This window comes from Oncorhynchus clarkii, chromosome 28 (assembly GCF_045791955.1).
Source record: "Oncorhynchus clarkii lewisi isolate Uvic-CL-2024 chromosome 28, UVic_Ocla_1.0, whole genome shotgun sequence".
NCBI classification, from domain to species: domain Eukaryota; kingdom Metazoa; phylum Chordata; class Actinopteri; order Salmoniformes; family Salmonidae; genus Oncorhynchus; species Oncorhynchus clarkii.
In genome coordinates this window covers 20,461,404-20,485,603 of record NC_092174.1, presented here as the reverse complement: position 1 = coordinate 20,485,603, position 24,200 = coordinate 20,461,404, and the positions used below count along the sequence as shown (strand labels likewise).

Sequence of the window (24,200 nt, the reverse complement as noted above, 5' to 3'; positions counted from 1 at the left end):
AGTGCTGTGTGTAAGTTGACTATGCAAACAATTAGGAATTTCCAACACATTCATGTTTCTTAAAACAACATGAAGTGATGCAGTCAGTGACGCAGTCAGTCAGTCTTTCCTCAACTCAAGAGAGACTGGCATGTATAGTATTAATATAAGCCCACTGATTACAATGATGAGCAAGACATGAAGCTCGGTTCTGGGCCAGCTACAGCTTAACTAGGTCTTTCTTTGCAGCACTTGACCATATGACTGGACAAAAATCAAGATAAGATAAAACTAGAGCCTGCAGGACTTGCTTTGTGGAGTGAGGTGTCAAAAAAGCATAGCATCTCTTTATTACTGACAAACCTGTCCCCATCTTTACAACCATTAAATCAATATGTTTTGGACAAGACCATTTACAATCTAAGGTAACACCAAGTAATTTAGTCTCCTCAACTTGTTCAACAGCCACACTATTCATTGCCAGATTCAGATGAGGTCTAGAATTTAGGGAATAATTTGTACCAAATATAATGCTCTTAGTTTTAGAGATGTGCATGACCCGTTTATTACTGGCCACCCATTCCAAAATAGACTGCAACTCTTTGTTAAGGGTTTCAGGGACTTCATTAGCTGTGGTTGCTGATGAGTACTGTATATGGTTGAATCATCAGCACACATGCTTGTGTAATGCCAGTGGCAGGTCATTTGTTAAAATGTGTTTGGATGAATAGATGTGTACCGTGAGTTATCTTACCTGAAAATGCGATCAGATGGTTGTTCTCCCATCACCAGATCAAAACCACGCTGGAAAATAGTGTAAGGCCAGGGTCTGGTGACAAATAAGAGATAGGAGAGAATAAGACTTATTTTCAGTCAAAACCAGTAAGCTGATTTCCGAGACAAGAATGAAATGACTGATTTAAATGAAGAAACATGTTTTATTACTTTAAGTAGAGTGTAACAATGAGTAATCATTGTCTTAGGTCTATCTTCATTTAGTGTTGTGTTGTCTCTCTTGTCGTGATGTGTGTTTTGTCCTATATTTCTGTTTAATTCATTTTTAATCCCAGCCCCTGTCCCCGCAGGAGGCCTTTTGCCTTTTGGTAGGCCGTCATTGTAAATAACAATTTGTTCTTAACTGACTTACCTAGTTAATGTAAATAAAGGTTAAATATCACAGCACGTTACACTGCAATACAAATAGGGCCGGCTCTAGCCTTTTGGGGGCCTTAAGCGAGATTTGGTTTCCTGCAAATGTACACATTTTGCCATGGGGAGTAGAGAAAATGTTGCAGTTTTAAAGGTCCAGTGCAGTCAAAAACGTGTTTTTTCCTGTGTTTTATATACATTTCCACACTATGAGCTTGGAATAATACTTTTAAATTGTGAATATGATGATAATACCTTTTTAGTGTAAGAGCTGTTTGAAAAGACCGCCTGAAATTTCAGCCTGTTTTGGTGGGATGGAGTTTTGGACTTCCATGGTGACATTACCATGCGGTAAATTAGTCAATAGACCAATAAGAAAGAGATTTCCAAACCAAACTTTCCCTTTTCCGCTCCCCACTGTCAGACAGTCCTAGCTAAATTATTGCTTGAGAAATTGCTCTTTGCTAAGAAGCATTTTCTGTTTCCTTTTGACCATTTTAATTTAAAAAAATCACAGTAAGGTACTTAATTGTTACCAGAAATTATTTGATATTGAGATAAAAATGGTTGCATTGGACCGCTAAAACACCATGGGGCAGAGAGAAAACGTTGCAATTTGATTAAAAAGATTATGCAATTCTACTCATTTTGAAAATTACCTGGCTAGACTAACTACCAATCTAAAAATTGTTAGCTGACATGGCTAATTGAATGACTGTCAGTGACTGACATCACAAGAGAAAAACTGCTGATGCACAACCACATTTCAAAATTGCACCTGGTGTATTCTGCTATTCTGACTCTCAATAGTAAGTTGAGACCCCGACTGAGTTCCAAAGTGACCGCTTATGTTGCTTATGCTTGGCACCGACCATGAATACACAAGCATAGTTTCTGTTTTTCTTCAGTTGTCCATTAAATATTTATTTTTATTTTCAGCTCAAACATATAATAAAATGTTTGGCCTCTTTTCAGCACACCATCTCCCAACAACATTTCAACCAATCCCCCAAAATGTGGCAGATCAAAAGTAGCACTATGACAGATGCTGTGGGTTCCTCAGTTGCCTGACATGGGATGTGACTTAGGCTTGTGTCTATTTACCTGAGCTGGGAGAGGAGAGGGGAAGAATGATGGAGATTAATAAACACAGTCAGCTTGGGGACTTGAATCTGCTACAGTGTGAGAGAAATTGTGACAAGGAGCTGCTGCTTCTCTGAGTAAGCTGTTACTATTGGCAAAAGAGCAGCTAAAACCTGATAAAGGCCTTATACCAGAGGGGCCAGTCATTAAACATTTAAGTTGTGCCTGTAGGCTTTCCCTGTCAAAGACTGACTGCACAGGAGAAAGGAAAATCACTTGGGGAGGGAGGGAGATAAGGGAGGATGAGAAATGTGTGACACAATTCAGATGTATAGTGAAAAAAGCATATTTCTAACATCAGAACTGCGAAGGCCCTGTAGTAGCAGGCAAATTATTTTCAAGTGATGTATAAGGGTGATAAAAGTTGGTAGCATTCTAGAATTCGGGGAAGGATTTTAAAACATCCATCTGCTTGTACTCCACATTTCATGTTAGACCCAACTATAGTGTTCACAGTTCTGCTGTGTAATAAAGCTACAGCATTTATTACATTTTGCTATATTTAGACATGTGGTGTTATCCAATTGGTAGTTATAGTCTTGTCCCATCGCTGCAGCTCCAGTATGGACTCTCCAGTATGGAGAGGTGAAGGTCGAAAGCCATGCGTCCTCCGAAACACAACCCTGCCAAGCCGCACTGCTTCTTGACACACTGCTCGCTTAACCCAGAAGCCAGCCGCACCAATGTGTCAGAGGAAACACGGTACAACGGGTGACCATGTCAGCGTGCATGCACCTGGCCCCCCACAGGAGTCGATAGAGCGCGATGGGATAAGGACACCTCGGGCAGTCAAACCCTCCCCTAACCCGGACAACGCTGGGCCAATTGCGCGCCGCCTCATGGGTCTCCCAGTTGCGACCGGCTGTGATACAGCCCGGGATCGAACCCGGATCTGTTGTGACGCCTACAGTGCCTTAAACAGCTCCGCCACTCGGGAGGCTGTAATAAAGCTTTTTAACTAACAGCTGCCATGTCAATATCTGATTTAGCATGCAGGACCATTAGAGGCCATATTGTCACTTACCCTTGATTTGGACCCCACTCGTTACGAATACAGAGATGCTTATGGACAGGGTCCTTCATGTAGCCATCTAAGCATAGACAGTCACCTGCAACGGGAGTACAATAAAACAATGGCATTCTCTGCAGTGAGATCGATTCACCTGTCTCCTTAATTACTCCAGGACTGTGATTATTTATATTTGCCAGCAGCAGCACAGACAAAGGATGTGTCAGATATGGCACCATTTCACTATATATTTATAGAGCACTATAAAATGAATAGGGTGCTATTTTGGACACAACCCAAGAACTGTGCAGCATGGCTGGTCAGGCTAGTTCCTCTCCAGCAGCCTCCTGATCAGTGCTAGTTATTACAGCCATCAGAAACAGAGGAGCTGCTCTTTTCTGCTGATGCCTTATGTCAGCACACAGGAGGAGGGATGTCGCCCTAACCTGATTCAACCAGATTGATGGGGATTCACATTGAGAGCAGGGACCTAGCTACTGTATACTTCCAATGACAGACATGCCGTGAGCGTGTTATACAGGGGATACGGGGGAGAATGCATTAGCTCCTGATTTTCAAATACAAATGTTAGTGCAAAGGTTAACTGTCACAGAATGCCAGGATGAAGGTAATCATATCTGATGTAGCTGCTCATATTTCCTGTACACAACTTGATGGTAAATATATTGAATAACTTATATCTGTAAGCATGGTGTGTTAACCAGCAGTTGTTTTAGGGGTTTAAACAAGTCCAAGCATCAGGTATTCAGAGTTTGAATTCTAAATGGGATTTTTCAGAGCTCAGATTGAGTGGTAATTTACTCCCTTTATAGATGGTGGGTGTATACAAATACGGATTAAGTGAAATGATGAGTCATACCAATTCAAACTTTCACCAGAGTTAGCTTTAACATTAAAATGCTAGTCTGGGCCCAACACATCATGCTACAATTACCATAATTAAGTACTCATTATGAAGTGATTTTTGCCCATTAATGTGATGCTATTACTTTTACTGCAAATGATGGAAAGTGAAAGTGTCCTAATGTGTTATACAGGTAATGTGTTTAAAAAATGTTATGTTACTGCGTTCTTTGTGTCTCAAGTGACTGACTGAATAATAATGATATGCACTTAGCTTTCTCAACCAAATATCCAACTAAACGCCAGTGACATGACATGCACTTGACAATGGAGTTTCCTTGAACTATCAGTAATTATATCATATTATATCTTATGCAGTGACAATGCACAAGCTCAAGCTCTATAGAGATTAGTAAATCCCAATACATTCATATTCCAAACACTCCTGTTATTTTTGAGTGCCACCTTGCATGAGTAAAGAAAGTGCAGCTAGCTGCACATATTAAATCCCTTATCCATGACGTTTTAACTCAGAATGTATGTTGGATTCATAAAATGTTCAGGTCTGCGGAACATATGTAAACCAAAGAACAAAACAAAGTTTGTTTCTGTGTAATAAATGTATGATATGCTTGAATGGGGAAGCAGAATATAGCAGTAAGACGAACCATAAACAATAGCCTATAGCACCTCCAGCACTCATCCCAGCCTCACACAGAGGTATGTTTCAAATTCATAATCTCTTTTAATATTTGCAGAACCCCAGTTATAGTCACAACCCATCCCTGTTTTCATCAGCATCTTCTCCCTGAGAAGGATTGAGCCCGACTTGTAGTTAGCGAGCATCTACTACCTTGCAATCTTTCCAGGCACGGAGAGTAGAGAGGGATTCATTAAGAATGCATCATATGAAAAACACAATGTAATTAGGCATTGCACCAGGCCTACTATTCTATATTTCATTTTAAAAGAGAGGGGCTCAAATTATGTATTAAATTTTAAGGAATCCAGGTGCCCCCCCCCCCCCCCAATGGACCAACTTTTTATTCATTTAGGTCTGAGAATTCACCTTTCAGCACACCGAAGACACCGGTCTATCTTGAATTATGGATGCGAACATGGAGAGAACTCCTTTTTTCCCAAAAGTCAGACATTTCTACAATGATAATCAGTAGCATGGTACACACTTTCTGTACTAAAATGATCATTAGAGAGATTCAGTAAAGTCTACAACAGAGGTGAATAACTAAAAATCGAAAGAAAAAGGAGTTTCCCCTCAGTCTGTTTTTATAGCCATACCAGAAAAAGGCATTACAATATAGCAGGCTTCATTGGTGAAAACCTACCCAGTATAATGAAATGTCTAGCTGAAAAACAACACCAAAACCTGGCAGTATTAATTAATATACAGTATCAGTCAGAAGTTTGGACATACTTACACATTCATTTTTTTTAATTGTTTTATTTTTTACTATTATCTACCTTGTATAATGATAGTGAAGACATCACAACTATGAAATAACACATATGGAATAATGTAGTAACCAAAAAAGAGTTCAACAAATCAAAATATATTTTATATTTGAGATTCTTCAAAGTAGCCACACTGCCTTGATGACAGCTTTGCACACTCTTGGCTTTCTTTTTACCAGCTTCATGAGGTAGTCACATGGAATGCATTTCAATTAACAGGTGTGCCTTGCTAAAAGTTCATTTGTGGAATTTCTTTCTATCTTAATGCGTTTGTGCCAATAGGTTGTGTTGTGACAAGGTAGGGGTGGTACACAGAAGATATCCCTATTTGGTAAAAGCCCAAGTCCATATTATGTCAAATAAGCAAAGAGAAACGACAGCCCATCATTACTTTAAGACATGAAGGTCAGTATATCCATAAAAATGTCAAGAACTTTGAAAGTTTCTTCTAGTGCAGTCGCAAAAACCATCAAGCGCTATGACGAAATTGGCTCTCATGAGGACTGCCACAGCAAAGGAAGACCCAGAAGACTCTGCTGCAGAGGATAAGTTCATTAGAGTTAACTGCACCTCAGATTGATAGCCCAAATAAATGCAACAGACACATTTTACAAGTAACACACACAGACAATCAGTAACAAACACATCTCAACATCAACTGTTCAGAGGAGACTGTGTGAATCAGGCCTTCATGGTCAAATTGCTGCAAAGAAACCACTACTAAAGGACACCAATAAGAAGAAGAGACTTGCTTGAGCCAAGAAGCACAAGCAATGGACATTAGTGGAAATCTTTCCTTTGGTCTGATGAGTCCAAATATGAGAAATTTGGTTCCAACCGCCGTGGCTTTGTGAGACGCAGAGTAGGTGAATGGATGATCTCTGCATGTGTGGTTCCCACCATGAAGCATGGAGGAGGAGGTGAGATGGTGTGGGGGAGCTTTGCTTGTGACACTGTCGGTGATTTATTTAGAATTCAAGGCACACTTAACCAGCATGGCTACCACAGCATTCTGCAGCGATACACCATCCCATCTGGTTTGCGCTAAGTGGGAATATCATTTGTTTTTCAACAGGACAATGACCCAAAACACACCTCTAGGTGATGGTGCTACATCAGATGATCTGGCCTAAACAATTACCCGACCTCAACCCAATTGAGATGGTTTGGGACGAGTTTGACCACAGAATGAAGGAAAAGCAACCATCAAGTGCTCAGCATATGTGCTAACTCCTTCAAGACTGTTGGAAAAGCATTCCTTATGAAGCTGGTTGAGAGAATGCCAAATGTGTGCAAAGTGGTCATCAAGGCAAAGGGTGGCTACTTTGAAGAATCTAAAATATATTTTGATTTGTTTAACACTTTTGTGCTTACTACATGATTCCATATGTGTCATAGTTTTGATATCTTCACTATTATTCTACAATGTAGAAAATAGCAAAAAATTAAGAAAAACCCTTGAATGAGAAGGTGTGTCCAAACTTTTGACTGGTACTGTATATGATATACAATGTCTTCATTAAGTATTCCCTCAGCTTGACTTTTTCAACATTTGGTTCTGTTACAGCCTGAATTAAACATGGATTAAATTGAGTGCCACTGATGAACACACAATACCCCACAATGTCAAAGTGTTTTTTTTAAATGTTTTTTAAAAGCTATAATGTCTTGAGTCAATAAGTATTCAACCCCTTTTTATGGCTAGCCTAAATGTGCTTAACAAGTCACATAATAAGTTGCATGGACTGACACTGTGTGCAATAATAGCGTTTAACATGATTTTTAAATGACTAACCCATCTCTGTACCCCAGTCGAGTAGTGAATTTCAACCACAGATTCAACTACAAAGACCCGGGAGGTTTTCCAATGCCTCACAAAGAAGGGCACCTATTGGTAGATGGGTAAAAAAGCAGACATTGAATATTGCTTTGAGCATTGTGAAGTTGTTAATTACACTTTGGATGGTGTATCAATACACCCAGTCACTACAAAGATGCAGGCGTCCTTCCTAACCTTCCTAGGCCAATGGTGACTTTAAAACAGTTACAGAGTTTAATGTCTGTGATAGGAGAAAACTGAGGATGGACCCACAACTCCACAATACTAATCTAAATGACAGAGTTTAAATTAGGAAGTTGGTACAGAAGAAAATATTCCAAAACATGCATCCTGTTTACAATAAGGCACTGCAGTCTATATTCAGAGCCATATTCCAGTAAAGCTTAGAGAGGATCTCATGTCAAACAGTGTTTTAGTAACATGGCTACAGGTCCCCCTGCCTCATCTAAAGCCCATTATTGTGGGTAGCTGCTATATACCACTAAGTGCTAACAGTCAGTATCTGGATAATATGTGTGAAATGCTTGAAAATAGTGATGCACCGATATGATATTTTTGGCAGATACCGATATCTGATATTTTCCTTGCCAAAAAAAACCTGATACCGATAACCGATATTTAACATTTTAGAGGCCTTTTAAGCGTTCTAGTACAGTTAAATAATTAACACACACACACATATGGATGCAGTGGTCTAAGGCACAGCATCTCAGTGCAAGCCGCATCACTACAGTCCCTGGTTCGAATCCAGGCTGTATCACATCCGGCCGTGATTGGGAGTCCCATAGGGCGGCGCACAATTGGCCCTGCATTGTCCGGGTTTGGCCAGGGGAGGCCGTGATTGTAAATAAGAATTTGTTCTTTACTGACTTGCCTAGTTAAATGAAGGTTACACATACACACACCACACTGACCAAAAAGTTATTTTGTTGGCATTTACATATGTCCCCATTACCAGTAAAACATCATCCAGACCTATTTCTTTCACTTACTTGCTGTGCTGTTTTGCTGTTTTGTTGTGCATTCGTTTCATTCTCAACCAGGATTTCTATGGAACGCCATTTGGGTCTTTGCATATCAAAAAAGATACAAGTCAAATAACACTATTTCACGTGTCAAATAAGCTTGTTAACCAATCAGTACCTGAATATGACTGCACGTCACATAATAATTTAACGAGTTCATAAATTGTTTACGTAGTTATTACACATTGATTACACTATCACTCGTATTTCATATGTCACAACGATTCATCGATTCGTTTGCTATGATGCTGGTAAAGTTGTCTCGCGCACCTACAGTGCTGGTCATAAAAGGAGGCTAGCTAGCTCATGGATGCAAACAATGTTCTTCCCCCAAAACATAGCAAAACGACATAATCTGTTTCTGTAGCTATATTTAGCTAGCTAACTATATAGCTAGGTGTCATCATCTAGAATAACCCTAATTTATAAGACAGGTCTTATTTGATTAATGATATCGAACCCATCTATGTGAAGGCAGCTACAATAAGGATTAGCCACAATGGGGGACTTTGCGGTTAGCCTTCAAAATAAAAGTATGTCATTGACAGTGATGAAAATGAATACAAATTGTAGAATTATGCCATAATTTAATAGATCATGCTAAATGAGGTTGGGATGTTGTTACATAAAATCAACAAAAGTTAATCATTTGTTAATTTGACAAAAAATCTGTTGAAATCACACTGGATGTATTATTTTTTAGAATTGCATTGGGGGCATACTTATTTCACCGTACAGCCTTACCTATGGATTATGCATCAGTGACATGAGGTATCAGTCTACTCAGTGACACCCAGAGAACATTAGCATCGTAGCTCTTATTGCGGGACTCTGAAACAACTGTGAATTGAGTCACATATATTGTCTACCTTTGTGTATTGAACACTATTCCAGAGGAAAAACAATACTGCGTGGATATTTTGGAGTCTGATAACTCTGAGGAGGACATTGGGAAAAAATATACTGGGTATTGAATAGACTGTTACCCCATTTCATTGATCCCCAATCCTTAGGTAAAGCTGAACAGTGCAATATGAATGTCAATACACACAATAGGCTGACTGGGGAAGTGATTTCACACAGTCACAGTCCCGCGATAAGAGCTACAACACTAATATCTGTGTAAACTCTACAGAGTTGCATTCTGTGGGTGTCACCGAGTAGACTAATGCTTCACATTCCATCCTTGTTTAACACAATCTAGTCTAAATATGCTATGATTCCACCTTGTAACCCTCTGCATCACCTTCAGAGGTACTTTTATTTTGAAGGCAAACCACAAATTCCACTATTGTGCCTAATCCTTATTGCGGCTAGCTTCACAACACATAACCCAAGCCTCACTAGCCAGATGAATGTTCTGAATTTGCACGTGCAAGCCAAGCGCCACCACTACTATCAGGATTACTAAATCATTGCCAAGAACAATGAAAATGACTGCAGTTTCTACTGGTCATTGTTTTCAGGCTGGTTGTATTGTTGCTAGCTAGGTACCAAGCTAAAGCTAGCTAGCTACCCCAGAAGTTGTGGTCAAACAAATAATGCTTTATTATCAATGCGGTATTGTAAACACAATGTTCGTGTCCGGTGTTTGCTTATTTGCAGACTTTTTTGTACAGCTTTGACAGTGCTACTGATAGTAGTGGTGGCGCTTGGCTTGCAAATGCAAATTCAGAACACACAACATTCTATAATAGAACTGTGTTATTTGACATGTCAAATTAAAAGCTTATTTAACGTGACAAACAGTGTTATTGTCAAATAGTGTTGTTTGACGTGTATCTTTTGTTGACAAGCAAAGACCCAAACGGTGTTCCATAGTATGCCGTGAAGCTAATAGCAGTGACGCTATTACTGTGTAACTCTGGTAGGGCAACATCTGAACAATAGCGCACTTGGTAGCGTTAGTGTACCGGTGCTTGACCAGTCGCAAAAGCCAATAAGAATAGTTGATTGTCAAGGGCAATGAATTCCACTATGTTGCCGTAAATGGATTTCGCCTTTGAGTTGTCTCGTTGACATTTTCTTACTCTTTCAAAAGACTGCTTGACTTGTTGACTGCTCTAACCACACAGCAATTGTAGGCTAGGTTAGGAATGCTGTGTTGCACGTGTAGTGCAACATTTTACGTGGTGTCATTATGTCATGTGTCATGTACCTACGTTATATAGGTTGTACGTCAGCTTTGACATCGGTTTTTCACATCGGTGTTAAACTAGACATCGGGCCGATACCGATGTTTGCATTTTTAGCTAATATCTTCCCATTCTGATATGTTCACCGGTATATTGTGCATCTCTACTTGAAAATGTTTGTGATATCAACAGAGAGGAACATTTTCTGGGTGACCTAAATATTGACCGGCTTTCATCAAACTGCCCACTCAAGTAAAAGCTTCAAACTGTAACAAGTGCCTGCTACCTGGTTCAGGTTATCAGTCAACCTACTACGGTATTTCTAAACAGCACAGAAATGAATCATCCACATGTATTGATTCCTAAGTCTTTATTAATGCTGCAGACATCTGCTTTAAAGCAGTATCCAAATCCATCCGATGTAATGATCAAAATATGGTAGCCATATCTAGGAAAACCAAAGTTCCAAAGGCTGGACCTAATAAGAGGTCCTACAAGAGGTTATATAGTGATTCCAACAGCATGTTGATGACGTAAAGAATATTTGCTTGTCTATGGTGTGTAATGAGGAGCAACCAGACACTGCACTTTACATATTTATGAAATTGCTTACTCCAGTTACTAAAAAGCATGCACTCATTAAGAAAATGACTGCAAGAACTGTTAAATCCCTGTGATGAGGAATTGAACAATTTTATGGTTGAGAGGGATGAGGCGAAAGGAATGACAAATAAGTCTGGCTGCATAACTGATTGGCAAACCTACTGAAAATTGAGAAATCATGTGACTAAACAGAATAAAAAGAAGTAGAAACCATACTATGAAGCAACAATAAATAATATAAAGAATGATAGTAAAAAGCTTTGGAGCACCTTAAATTCAATTTTGGGCAAAAGGGCAAACTCAGCTCCATCATTCATTGAATCAGATGGCTCCTTCATCACAAAACACACTGATATTGGCAACTACACTGAACAAAAATATAAACGCAACATGTAAAGTGTTAGTCCCATGTTTAATGAGCTTAAATAAAATATCCTAGAAACATCCTAGACATCCCGGTTAGTGAGCATTTCTCCTTTGCCAACATAATCCATCCACCTAACAGGTGTGGTATATCAAGAAGCTGTTGTGTGGGCGAGCGGTTTGCTGATGTCATTGTTGTGAACAGAGTGCCCCATGGTGGCGGTGGGGTTATGGTATGGGCAGGCATAAGCAAAAGACAATAAGCACAATTGCATTTTATCGATGGCAATTTGAATGCACAGCGATAATGTGACAACATCCTGTCGCCCACTGTCGTGCCATTCATCAGCCGCCATCACCTAATGTTTCAGCATGATAATGCACTGCCCCATGACACAAGTATCTGTACACAATACCTGGAAGCTGAAGATGTTCCAGTTCTTCCATGGCCTTCATACTCACCAGACATGTCACCCATTGAGCATGTTTGGGATGATCTGGATCTATCTATGTGTACGACCGTGTGTCCAGTTCATGGCAATATCCAGCAACTTCACACAGCCATTAAAGAGTAGTGGGACAACATTCCACAGATCACAATCAACAGCTTAATCAACTATATGCGAAAGAGACGAGTCGCGTTGCATGAGGCAAATGGTGATCACACCAGATACTGGTCCACGCCCCTACCTTTTTAAGATATCTGTGACCACAGATGCATATCTGTATTCCCAGTCATGTGAAATACATAGATTAGGGTCTAATTTATTTATTTAAATTGACTGATTTCCTGATATGAACTGTAACTCAGTAAAATCTTAGAAATTGTTGCATGTTACGTTTATATTTTTGTGCAGTATACTTAAAAAAATGTATTGGCAAGACAAGCAAACTTAGACCTGACATGCCAGCAAGAAACGCCGAACCTACACATCCAAGTATAACTGACCAAATTATGAAAAACAAGCATTGTAATTTTGAATTCTGTAATGTGAGTGCGGAAAAGGTGAAAAAATGATTGTTGTCTATCAACAATGACGAGCCACCTGGGTCTGGCAACTTGGATGGAAAATTGATAGAGTACGATATTGCCACTCCTATTTGCCATCTCCTCAATCTAAGCTTACAAAAAACTGTGTGCACCCAGGTCTGGAGGGAAGCAAAGTCATTCCGCTACCCAAGAATAGTAAAGCACCCGTTACTGGCTCAAATAGCCGACCAATCAGCCTGTTATCAATCCTTAGTAAACTTTTGGAAAAAAATATGTTTGACCAGATACAATGCTATTTTACAATAAATAAATTAACAACAGACTTTTAGCATGCTTATAGTAAATGGCATTCAACACGAACGGCACTTACACAAATGACTGGTGATTGGCTGAGAGAAATTGATAATAAAAAGATTGTGAGAGCTGTTTTGTAAGATGTCATTGTGACTTTTGACATTATCAATCATAGAATGCTTCTGAAAAAATGTACAGTGGGGCAAAAAAGTATTTAGTCAGCCACCAAGTGTGCAAGTTCTCCCACTTAAAAAGATGAGAGAGGCCTGTAATTTTAATCATAGGTACACTTCAACTATGACAGACAAAATGAGGAATAAAAATCCAGAAAATCACATTGTAGGATTTTTTATGAATTTATTTGCAAAATATGGTGGAAAATAAGTATTTGGTCAATAACAAAAGTTTATCTCAATACTTTGTTATATACACTTTGTTGGCAATGACAGAGGTTAAACGTCTTCTGTAAGTCTTCACAAGGTTTTCACACACTGTTGCTGGTATTTTGGCCCATTCCTCCATGCAGATCTCCTCTAGAGCAGTGATGTTTTGGGGCTGTTGCTGGCCAACACGGACTTTCAACGCCCTCCAAAGATTTTCTATGGGGTTGAGATCTGGAGACTGGCTAGGCCACTGCAGGACCTTGAAATGTTTCTTACGAAGCCACTCCTTCGTTGCCCGGGCGGTGTGTTTGGGATCATTGTCATGCTGAAAGATCCAGGAAGGAGGTTTTCACTCAAAATCTCACGATACATGGTCCCATTCATTGTTTCCTTTACACGGATCAGTCGCCCTGGTCCCTTGCAGAAAAATAGCCCAAAAGCATAATGTTCCCACCCCCATGCTTCACAGTAGGTATGGTGTTCTTTGCATGTAACTCAGCATTCTTTGTCCTCCAAACACGACGAGTTGAGTTTTTACCAAAAAGTTATATTTTGGTTTCATCTGACCATATGACATTCTCCCAATCTTCTTCTGGATCATCCAAATGCTCTCTAGCAAACTTCAGACAGGCCTGGACATGTACTGGCTTAAGCAGGGAGACGCGTCTGGCACTGCAAGATTTGAGTCCCTGGCGGCGTAGTGTGTTACTGATGGTAGGCTTTGTTACTTTGGTCCCAGCTCTCTGCAGGTCATTCACTAGGTCCCTCCGTGTGGTTCTGGGATTTTTGCTCACCGTTCTTGTGATCATTTTGACCCCACGGGGTGAGATCTTGCATGGAGCCCCAGATCGAGGGAGATTATCAGTGGTCTTGTATGTCTTCCATTTCCTAATAATTGCTCCCACAGCTGATTTCTTCAAACCAAGCTGCTTACCTATTGCAGATTCAGTCTTCCCAGCCTGGTGCAGGTCTACAATTTTGTTTCTGGTGTCCTTTGACAGCTCTTTGGTCTTGGCCATAGTGGAGTTTGGAGTGTGACTGTTTAAGGTTGTGGACAGGTATTTTATACTGATAACGAGTTCAAACAGGTACCATTAATACAGGTAACGAGTTGAGGACAGAGGAGCCTCTTAAAGAAGAAGTTACAGGTCTGTGAGAGCCAGAAATCTTGCTTGTTTGTAGATGACCAAATACTTATTTTCCACCATAATTTGCAAATAAATTCATAAAAAATACTACAATGTGATTTTCTGGATTTTCTTCTAATTTTGTCTGTCATAGTTGAAGTGTACCTATGATGAAAATTACAGGCCTCTCTCATCTTTTTAAGTGGGTGAACTTGCACAGTTGGTGGCTGACTAAATACTTTTTTGCCCCACTTTATATGTTATGGCTTTACACCTGATGGGGGTCACCTTGGGGTCATGATAGGTGCTGCACCAAATCATTGATGTATTATTGCCATTGCCGTTGCCGCTTGCTATAGACCACCTTCTGCCCCCAGCTGTGCCCTGGACATCATATGTGAATTGATTGCCCCTCATCTATCTTCAGAGCTCGTGCTGTTAGGTGACCTAAACTGGAACATGCTTAACACCCCGGCCATCCTACAATCTAAACTTGATGCCCTCAATCTCACACAAATTATCAATGAACCTACCAGGTACAACCCCAAATCTGTAAACACAGGCACCCTCATAGATATCACCAACCTGCCATCCAAACACACCTCTGCTGTCTTCAACTTGGATCTCAGCGATCACTACCTCATTGCCTGCGTCCGTAATGGGTCTGCGGTCAAACAGCCACCCCTCATCACTGTCAAACGCTCCCTAAAACACTTTAGCGAGCAGGCCTTTCTAAACGACCTGGCCCAGGTATCCTGGAAGGATATTGACCTTATTCCGTCAGTAGAGGATGTCTGGTTATTCTTTAAAAGTGGTTTACTCACCATAGATAAGCATGCCCCATTCAAAAAACGTAGAACCAGGAACAGACATAGCCCTTGGTTCACTCCAGACCTGACTGCCCTTGACCAACACAAATACATCCTGTGGCGTACTGCATTAGCATCAAATAGCCCCCGCGATATGCAACTTTTCAGGGAAGTTAGGAACCAATATACACAGGTAGTTAGGAAAGCAAAGGCCTGCTTTTTCAAACAGAAATTTGCAGAATAAGACCACCTCCTCCCAGCTGCCCACTTCACTGAGGCTAGGAAACACTCACCACCGATAAATCCATGATAATTGAGAATTTCAATAAGAATTTCTCTACGGCTGGCCATGCTTTCCACCTGGCTACTTCTACCCCGATCAACAGCCCTGCACCCCCCACAGCAACTTGCCCAAGCCTCCCCCATTTCTCCTTCACCCAACTCCAAACAGCTGATGTTCTGAAAGAGCTGCAAAATGTGGACCGCTACAAATCAGCCGGGCTAGACAATCTGGACCCTCTCTTTCTAAAATGATCCGCCGAAATTGATGCAACCCTTAAGATCCCCAAAGATTGGAAAGCTGTAGCGGTCGTCCCCCTCTTCAAAGGGGGAGACACTCTAGACCCAAACTGCTACAGACCTATATCTATCCTACCCTGCATTTCTAAGGTCTTCGAAAGCTAAGTTAACAAACAGATCACAGACTATTTCAAATCCCACCGTACCTCCACTATGCAATCTGGTTTCCGAGCTGGTCATGGTTGCACCTCAGCCATGCTCAAGGTCCTAAACGATATCATAACCGCCATTGATAAGAGGCAATACTGTGCAACTGTAGTCATCGACCTGGCCAAGGCTTTCGACTCTGTCAATCACCACATTCTTATCGACAGACTCAACAGCCTTGGTTGCTCAAATGACTGCCTCGCCTGGTTCACCAACTACTTCTCAGACAGAGTTCAGTGTGTCAAATCGGAGGGCCTGTTGTCCAGACCTCTGGAAGTCTCTATGAGGGTGCCACAGGGTTCCATCCTCGGGCCAACTCTTTTCTCTGTATACATCAATGATGTCGCTCTTGCTGCTGGTGATTCTCTGATCCACCTCTACGCAGACGACACCATTCTGTATACTTCTTTGGACACTGTTAACTAACCTCCAGATGAGCTTCAATGCCATACAACTCTCCTTCCTTGGCCTCCAACTGCTCTTAAATGCAAGTAAAACTAAATGCATGCTCTTCAACCGATCGCTGCCCACACCTGCCCACCCCTCCAGCATCACTACTCTGGACGGTTCTGACTTAGATTATGTGGACGACTACAAATACCTAGGTGTCTGATTAGACTGTAAACTCTCCTTCCAGACTCACATTAAGCATCTCCAATCCAAAATTAAATTTACAATCGGCTTCCTATTTCGCAATAAAGAATCCTTCACTCATGTTTCCAAATATACCCTCACTAAACTGACTATCCTACCGATCCTTGACTTTGGCGATCATTTACAAAATAGCCTCCAACACTCTACTCAACAAATTGGATGCAGTCTATCACAATGCCATCCATTTTGTCACCAAAGCCCCATATACTACCCACCACTGCGACCTGTATGCTCTCGTTGGCTGTCCCTCGCTTCACATTCGTCGCCAAACCCACTGGCTCCAGGTCATCTATAAGTCTTTGCTAGGTAAATCCCCGCCTTATCTTAGCTCACTGGTCACCATAGCAGCACCCACACATAGCACGCGCTCCAGCAGGTATATTTCCCTGGTCACCCGCAAAGCCAACTCCTACTTTGGCCGCCTTTCCTTCCAGTTCTCTGCTGCCAATGACTGGAACGAACTGCAAAAAATCACTGAAGCTGGAGACTCATATGTCCCTCACTAACTTTAAGCACCAGCTGTCAGAGCAGCTCACAGATCACTGCACCTGTACATAGCCCATCTGTAAATAGCCCATCTGTAAATAGCCCATCCAACTACCTCATCCCCATACTGTTATTTATTTTATTAATTTTGCTCCTTTGCACCCCAGTATCTCTACTTGCACATTCATATTCTGCACATCTGTCACTCCAGTGTTTAATTGCTATACTGCAAATACACTGCTCAAAAAAATAAAGGGAACACTAAAATAACACATCCTAGATCTGAATGAATTAATTATTATTATGAAATACTTTTTTTTTTCTTTACATAGTTGAATGTGCTGACAACAAAATCACACAAAAATGATCAATGGAAATCAAATTTATCAACCCATGGAGGTCTGGATTTGGAGTCGCACTCAAAATTAAAGTGGAAAACCACACTACAGGCGGATCCAACTTTGATGTAATGTCCTTAAAACCAGTCAAAATGAGGCTCAGTAGTGTGTGTGGCCTCCACGTGCCTGTATGACCTCCCTACAACACCTGGGCATGCTCCTGATGAGGTGGCGGATGGTCTCCTGAGGGATCTCCTTCCAGACCTGGACTAAAGCATCCGCCAACTCCTGGACAGTCTGTGGTGCAACGTGGCATTGGTGGATGGAGCGAGACATGATGTCCCAGATGTGCTCAATTGGATTCAGGTCTGGGGAACGGGCGGGCCAGTCCATAGCATCAATGCCTTCCTCTAGCAGGAACTGATGACACACTCCAGCCACATACGTGGACAACTACAAATACCTAGGTGTCTGGTTAGACTGTAAACTCTCCTTCCAGACCCACATCAAACATCTCCAATCAAAAGTTAAATCTAGAATTGGCTTCCTATTTCGCAACAAAGCATCCTTCACTCATGCTGCCAAACATACCCTTGTAAAACTGACCATCCTACCAATCCTCGACTTCGGCGATCATTTACAAAATAGCCTCCAATACCCTACTCAACAAATTGGATGCAGTCTATCACAGTGCCATCCGTTTTGTCACCAAAGCCCCATATACTACCCACCATTGCGACCTGTACACTCTCGTTGGCTGGCCCTCGCTTCATACTCGTCGCCAAACCCACTGGCTCCATGTCATCTACAAGACCCTGCTAGGTAAAGTCCCCCCTTATCTCAGCTCGCTGGTCACCATAGCATCACCCACCTGTAGCACGCACTCCAGCAGGTATATCTCTCTGGTCACCCCCAAAACCAATTCCTTCCTTCCAGTTCTCTGCTGCCAATGACTGGAACGAACTACAAAAATCTCTGAAACTGGAAACACTTATCTCCCTCACTAGCTTTAAGCACCAACTGTCAGAGCAGCTCACAGATTACTGCACCTGTACATAGCCCACCTATAATTTAGCCCAAACAACTACCGCTTTCCCTACTGTATTTATTTTATTTATTTATTTATTTAGCACCTTTGCATCCCATTATTTGTATTTCTACTTTGCACATTCTTCCACTGCAAATCTACCATTCCAGTGTTTTACTTGCTATATTGTATTTACTTTGCCACCATGGCCTTTTTTTGCATTTACCTCCCTTATCTCACCTAATTTGCTCACATCGTATATAGACTTGTTTATACTGTATTATTGACTGTATTTTTGTTTTACTCCATGTGTAACTCTGTGTCGTTGTATGTGTCGAACTGCTTTGCTTTATCTTGACCAGGTCGCAATTGTAAATGAGAACTTGTTCTCAACTTGCCTACCTGGTTAAATAAAGGTGAAATTAAAAATAAAATAAAAAACATGAGGTCTAGCATTGTCTTGCATTAGGAGGAACCCAGGGCCAACCGCACCAGCATATGGTCTCACAAGGGGTCTGAGGATCTCATCTCGATACCTAATGGCAGTCAGGCTACCTCTGGCTAGCACACGGAGGGCTGTGCGGCCACCCAAAGAAATTACACCCCATACCATGACTGACCCACCGCAAAACCGGTCATGATGGAGGATGTTGCAGGCAGCAGAACGTTCTCCACGGCGTCTCCAGACTCTGTCACGTCTGTCACATGTGCTCAGTGTGAACCTGCTTTCATCTGTGAAGAGCACAGGGCGCCAGTGGCGAATTTGCCAATCTTGGTGTTCTCTGGCAAATGCCAAACGTCCTCATACCACCCTCATGGAGTCTGTTTCTGACCGTTTGAGCAGACACATGCACATTTGTGGCCTGCTGGAGGTCATTTTGCAGGGCTCTGGCAGTGCTCCTCCTGCTCCTCCTTGCACAAAGGCGGAGGTAACGGTCCTGCTGCTGGGTTGTTGCCCTCCTACGGCCTCCTCCACGTCTCCTGATGTACTGGCCTGTCTCCTGGTAGCGCCTCCATGCTCTGGACACTACGCTGACAGACACAGCAAACTTTCTTACCACAGCTCGCGTTGATGTGCCATCCTAGATGAGCTGCGCTACCTGAGCCACTTGTGTGGGTTGTGTACTCCGTCTCATGCTACCACTAGCATTAAAAAGTGACCAAAACATCAGCCAGGAACTGAGAAATGGTCTGTGGTCACCACCTGCATAACTACTCCTTTATTGCCCCCAATAAAGGAGTAGTTATGCAGGTGGTGACCACAGACCACAATGTAGATTATTGTAAAAACAAATGTTTGACTGGTACTGTCTATATATATTAGCAAGACAGGAAGCATAGGAACTGAGAAGTTGTCTGTGGTCACCACCTGCATAACTACTCCTTTATTGCCCTCACCACCTGCATAACAACTCCTTTATTGGGGGCAATAAAGGAGTAGTTATGCAGGTGGTGACCACGGACCACTTCTCAGTTAATATGCTTCCTGTCTTGCTATAATATATAGACAGTACCAGTCAAAAATGTGTTTTTACAATAATCTACATTGTAGAATAACATCAAAGGTTTCTGGAGAGGTGAAGAGCTGTGCGTACTCCGAAACACAACCCTTCCAACCCTTCTTGCCCACTTAACCCAGATGTCAGCCACACAAATGTGTCAGAGGAAACAGCGACAACTGCTGCCCTCCTCTAACCCGGACAACGCTGGGCCAATTGTGCACCGCCCCATGGGTCTCCCAGTCGTGGCCGGCTGTGACAGAGCCTGGACTCGAACCCAGAATCTCTAGTGGAATCAACAGCTTGCACTGCGATGCAGTGCCTTAGACCACTGCGCCACTCGGGAGTCCCACTCCACTTCTGTAAACTAGTATTTGAAAATACTTACAAATACAATTTGGTCGACCTCTTGGTTTTCTACAATCAACCATTCAATTACTAAAATAAAAGTACTGGGCTGTATATTTTCAAATACTTAGAAACACAGAAAAAACGTTTTTAAATAACAAATACTCAAATACACATGTATTTGAAGCCAGGTCTGCTTGTGATACAACCTCAAATACATCATTCCATTCCGTTCTGGATCTTTCTTGTATTTTGTACATTCATATACATTTGAGAACTACCTGAGAAACTTTTTTGAATTCTTTTTTTTAAGTGCAATCCTCTGTGGATCCAATGCACATTTGTATGTATACCTTTTCTGGCAAAATAAATACAATACAATTAACTTAAACGCAATATTGAAGTTCAATGAAAGTGCAGACAGATGTAATTGGTTGCCAGAGTTAGAATGTGAGAATCGGTGGCATGCAATATGCGGTATAGTACCTGTCTCTGGATCACACTGGTGTTCACAGGGGTCCAGAATGCGGCGGCCACACAGCTCATTGATCCAAGGCCCGCTGGCATTCTGCTGGTAGTATAGCAACACCTGGGCCGGGTTCAGCCAGTCAGACGCATCCAGTTGACTGCCCTGCAGCAAAATGAACTTGGACCCTAAGAAAAAAAGGAAAGGGTTGTTGGTTGTTGGAAAACACACAGTTTAGGCACCTACCTGATCAATTAAATTTTCAGTACTGTACATCAGCAGTTCTATCAACCTTTCTATTTAACAGTTCGTGAGTAGAGACTTATCACAAGGCACAAAAAAGAATACATTTTCTGAGTATTACATTTCCCCGGATGAAAAACAGCAATGAAATGGACAGGACACAATGTTCCGGCAACTCATTTCATATTTCTGAAGGTGCATTGCATACACAGCTGTGGCATAAATATGGATTTCTCCTAGGCAAAAACCTAGATTGTTATCACCTTAACCACAACATTACATTAAGTCTGATAAGATTGTGTAGACATTTATGGACACGTTCTAAATCGATCTGAGTTCCTGCGATTCAAAAGGCAAATTCACAATCCTTCATCTCTTTTCAACGTTGCCTCCCCTGGATGCCTTCCGGAATGATAATAACACCCGGAGTATCTGTGGAACACAGTTGTGGTTAGGAATCAAATCAAACCGGAATGATGGATGAGTAAGGCAAGTCACACCCCATAATATATCTGGACTGCCAGCTCCCATGATGGCTGAAAAATGCCAATGAGCCAAGAGTGAGTACTTGGCCTGCAGTGCTTTTCTGCAGGTGCTAGCTACCCTGAAATTCATTAGCGAGCCAGCCCAAGCACACAGAAAGTGGAGAGAGAGTGATGATACAGTGGGTGGTCACGACGACCTGGCCTGATTGTGCTTTGATGCTTTGAGGGCACATCTGTTGTGGTCTCACATGGGAGGAGAGAGGGGAGAGGGGAGGAATCAGCCTAGTGACATTTCCCCATTTCCCTTTGTCTGGGAGTGGGGTAGCAGAGAGCCATACAGTTATACTCATGTGGTTTTCAGGAGGGCAGGCGATCGCCCCTTACCGTCTGCGATGAGGTGCTCAGGCACATGGAGGATGACCCGGACGTTGAGGCCACAGGAGAGGTGTGAGGAGTACACCAGGCCGATCACACAGCTGACAACGCTGATCAAAGTCAGGGTGGTCTTATTGATGGGGCTTCGTGGGGAACCTGCTGGAAAAAAGAAGGACACAGACAACAAAGGGGAAGCATGTGATGCTGAAACCACACTGTGGCTATTTCCCAAATGGCACCTTATTCCCGTTATAGTGCACTACTTTTGACCAGGGCTCATAGGGTCAGGTAGTGCACAATAAAGGGAATATGGTGCCATTTGGGAAGCACCCCTTTACTCCCTCCAGCACCTCCACCAAGGGAGTCGCTTACAAACAAGTCATCACTGGGCTTTCTGCCCATGAAAGGGACCTCTGTATCAAACCGGTAGCTTTGGGAGATTTGGCTAGTCAAGTCTAGCTGGTGGGGCGATAAAAGTGTTCCTTTGAAGGGTGCTATTGCCATATGTGCTGAAGGAAAAAAAGAAAATAGCCCAAATAAGAGCAGTTCAAAGGTTGCTTTGCCTCTTTCTTCTCCTTTCCTGCCATCCGGTTTGGTGCAGCCCCACCAGAGTTCATTACTTATAGCACGCCTAACATATTGTAAATACAGATATATATTTTTTATTTTTTACAAAAAAATATGGGGATTGGAAATGGAGACAATTACATTAATAGAAGCCACAATGTATCTGCAATTTAAAGCTGATCTACCCCCCCAAAAAACAAAATGTCCTACCTTACAGCACACACACACACACACACACACACACACACACACACACACACACACACACACACACACACACACACACACACACACACACACACACACACACAAGCCAACAACAATCTGACCTGTATTATAGGAAGCCAATAACAGCCTTCAACTTTGTTAGAAGTGATTCTTAATCCCTATCCAATGTTCCTCGATTACTGTCCCTTTTAGCATTCTTAAAATAACTCAGGCAGAACTTCTTAATTCAAAATATAGCTTAAGTTAATCCTTAAAAACAAAGGATTGCAGAGTAATACCGAGACCTAACTTGTAAAACAAATTCCCCCACATATAGGGAACTTAATACTGAGTGCATTTTTGCTAACAAGGTAACATAATCTTATAATTCAAATTCCCTTTTTTGCAATGTGACACAAAGCCACAAACTTCATCCATTACGTTTTTTTAACAAAAAGAGAATGAAAAATGAATCCCATCATTATGACACTCTCTTTCTGCACATCTTTGTTTTGTTTGAACATCTACAGATGGTATTGAATTTCAGTAACATGATTTAAGGTCTCCAGATAAAAATACAAATAAATCAACTAATGTCTCATCAAGTCAACATTTATTTTGATTTAGCTTCACGGTTTGTGTAGAAATGCACATTCTATTCTTAACTGCTTTACTAATTAAATGTGTTGGTTATTTTGTTTATGACACCTGTGCAAAATCTTAATTGGTTGGAGGCGGTGTTGAGGATGTTGAGGCAGGCATGCCATATCTGGTCGTTCAGATGCTTTTATTTTGGTTCCCCACATCCCCCACATCATTACTGTACATCACAGCGCCAAGGACATATAGCATGCTCACAAACATACTGTTGGTACCATGCGCTTTCACGGTCACACAACAACAATACAAGCCAATCGCTTCCTTTATTTCAAACATTACAATGCTAAAAACATCATTGTCTCAAGTTAGGCAGATATCAAAATCGTACACATACTCAAAGGGGTTAGAACAAAGCACATTGTTAACACCAAACATGATCACTAGCAAAGAGAGAATGTTTGAATCTATGTGTATGTGTTTGAACTGAAGCATTGCAAACACATACATTTGTTGTCCATTCATCTCCTCTAATATATGCATTTTTTATTGTCATCATGCGAGTATGAAATCAGATGATGTCCGTACAGTATAATATTCCTTCCTTACCCCCTGAGCCCCACGCGCTGTTGGCGTTACCATTTCTCATACCTCGGCTGCGGCGCCTGCTGCGATTGGGGTCAGTGTAAAAGGTCAGCTGAGGTTCGCTGTCGGCCTCCGTGCCCGAGTCCCCGTCCGGGTTTAAGAAGGTTGAACCCGCTATAGAATTCACACAAAAAAATGCTCATCACAATAACGATGTGATGTGTCCTCTGTTTGGATGAAATGCGTGGAATACATTGGATGTCCATTGACCAATTCTGCAGTTGATTAAGGAATTTATACAGCAAGTTTTTTTTTCTACAATCACTTTGCATTGCCATCACCAAACTAATAGCCATATGTAATCGTTACAGTAATATGGCAAGTAGAAAGGGAGAGCTATGTACCCCTGC

The 24,200-nt window shown here is 41.7% G+C and overlaps 1 protein-coding gene across 2 annotated transcripts in view; it reads right to left on the bottom strand.

Annotated features, from left to right (window-relative positions):
* LOC139387107 (astrotactin-1-like) overlaps positions 1-24,200 on the bottom strand; it is a 251,064-nt gene that overhangs the window by 155,781 nt on the left and 71,083 nt on the right. For both annotated transcript variants that reach the window (XM_071133115.1, XM_071133116.1), the window contains exons 5-8: positions 21,844-21,993; positions 20,752-20,919; positions 3,296-3,380; positions 734-808 (exon numbers count right to left, since the gene is read on the bottom strand). In XM_071133115.1, coding sequence (XP_070989216.1) covers positions 734-808; positions 3,296-3,380; positions 20,752-20,919; positions 21,844-21,993 — 478 coding nt within the window. The remainder of the gene's footprint in view (positions 1-733; positions 809-3,295; positions 3,381-20,751; positions 20,920-21,843; positions 21,994-24,200) is intronic.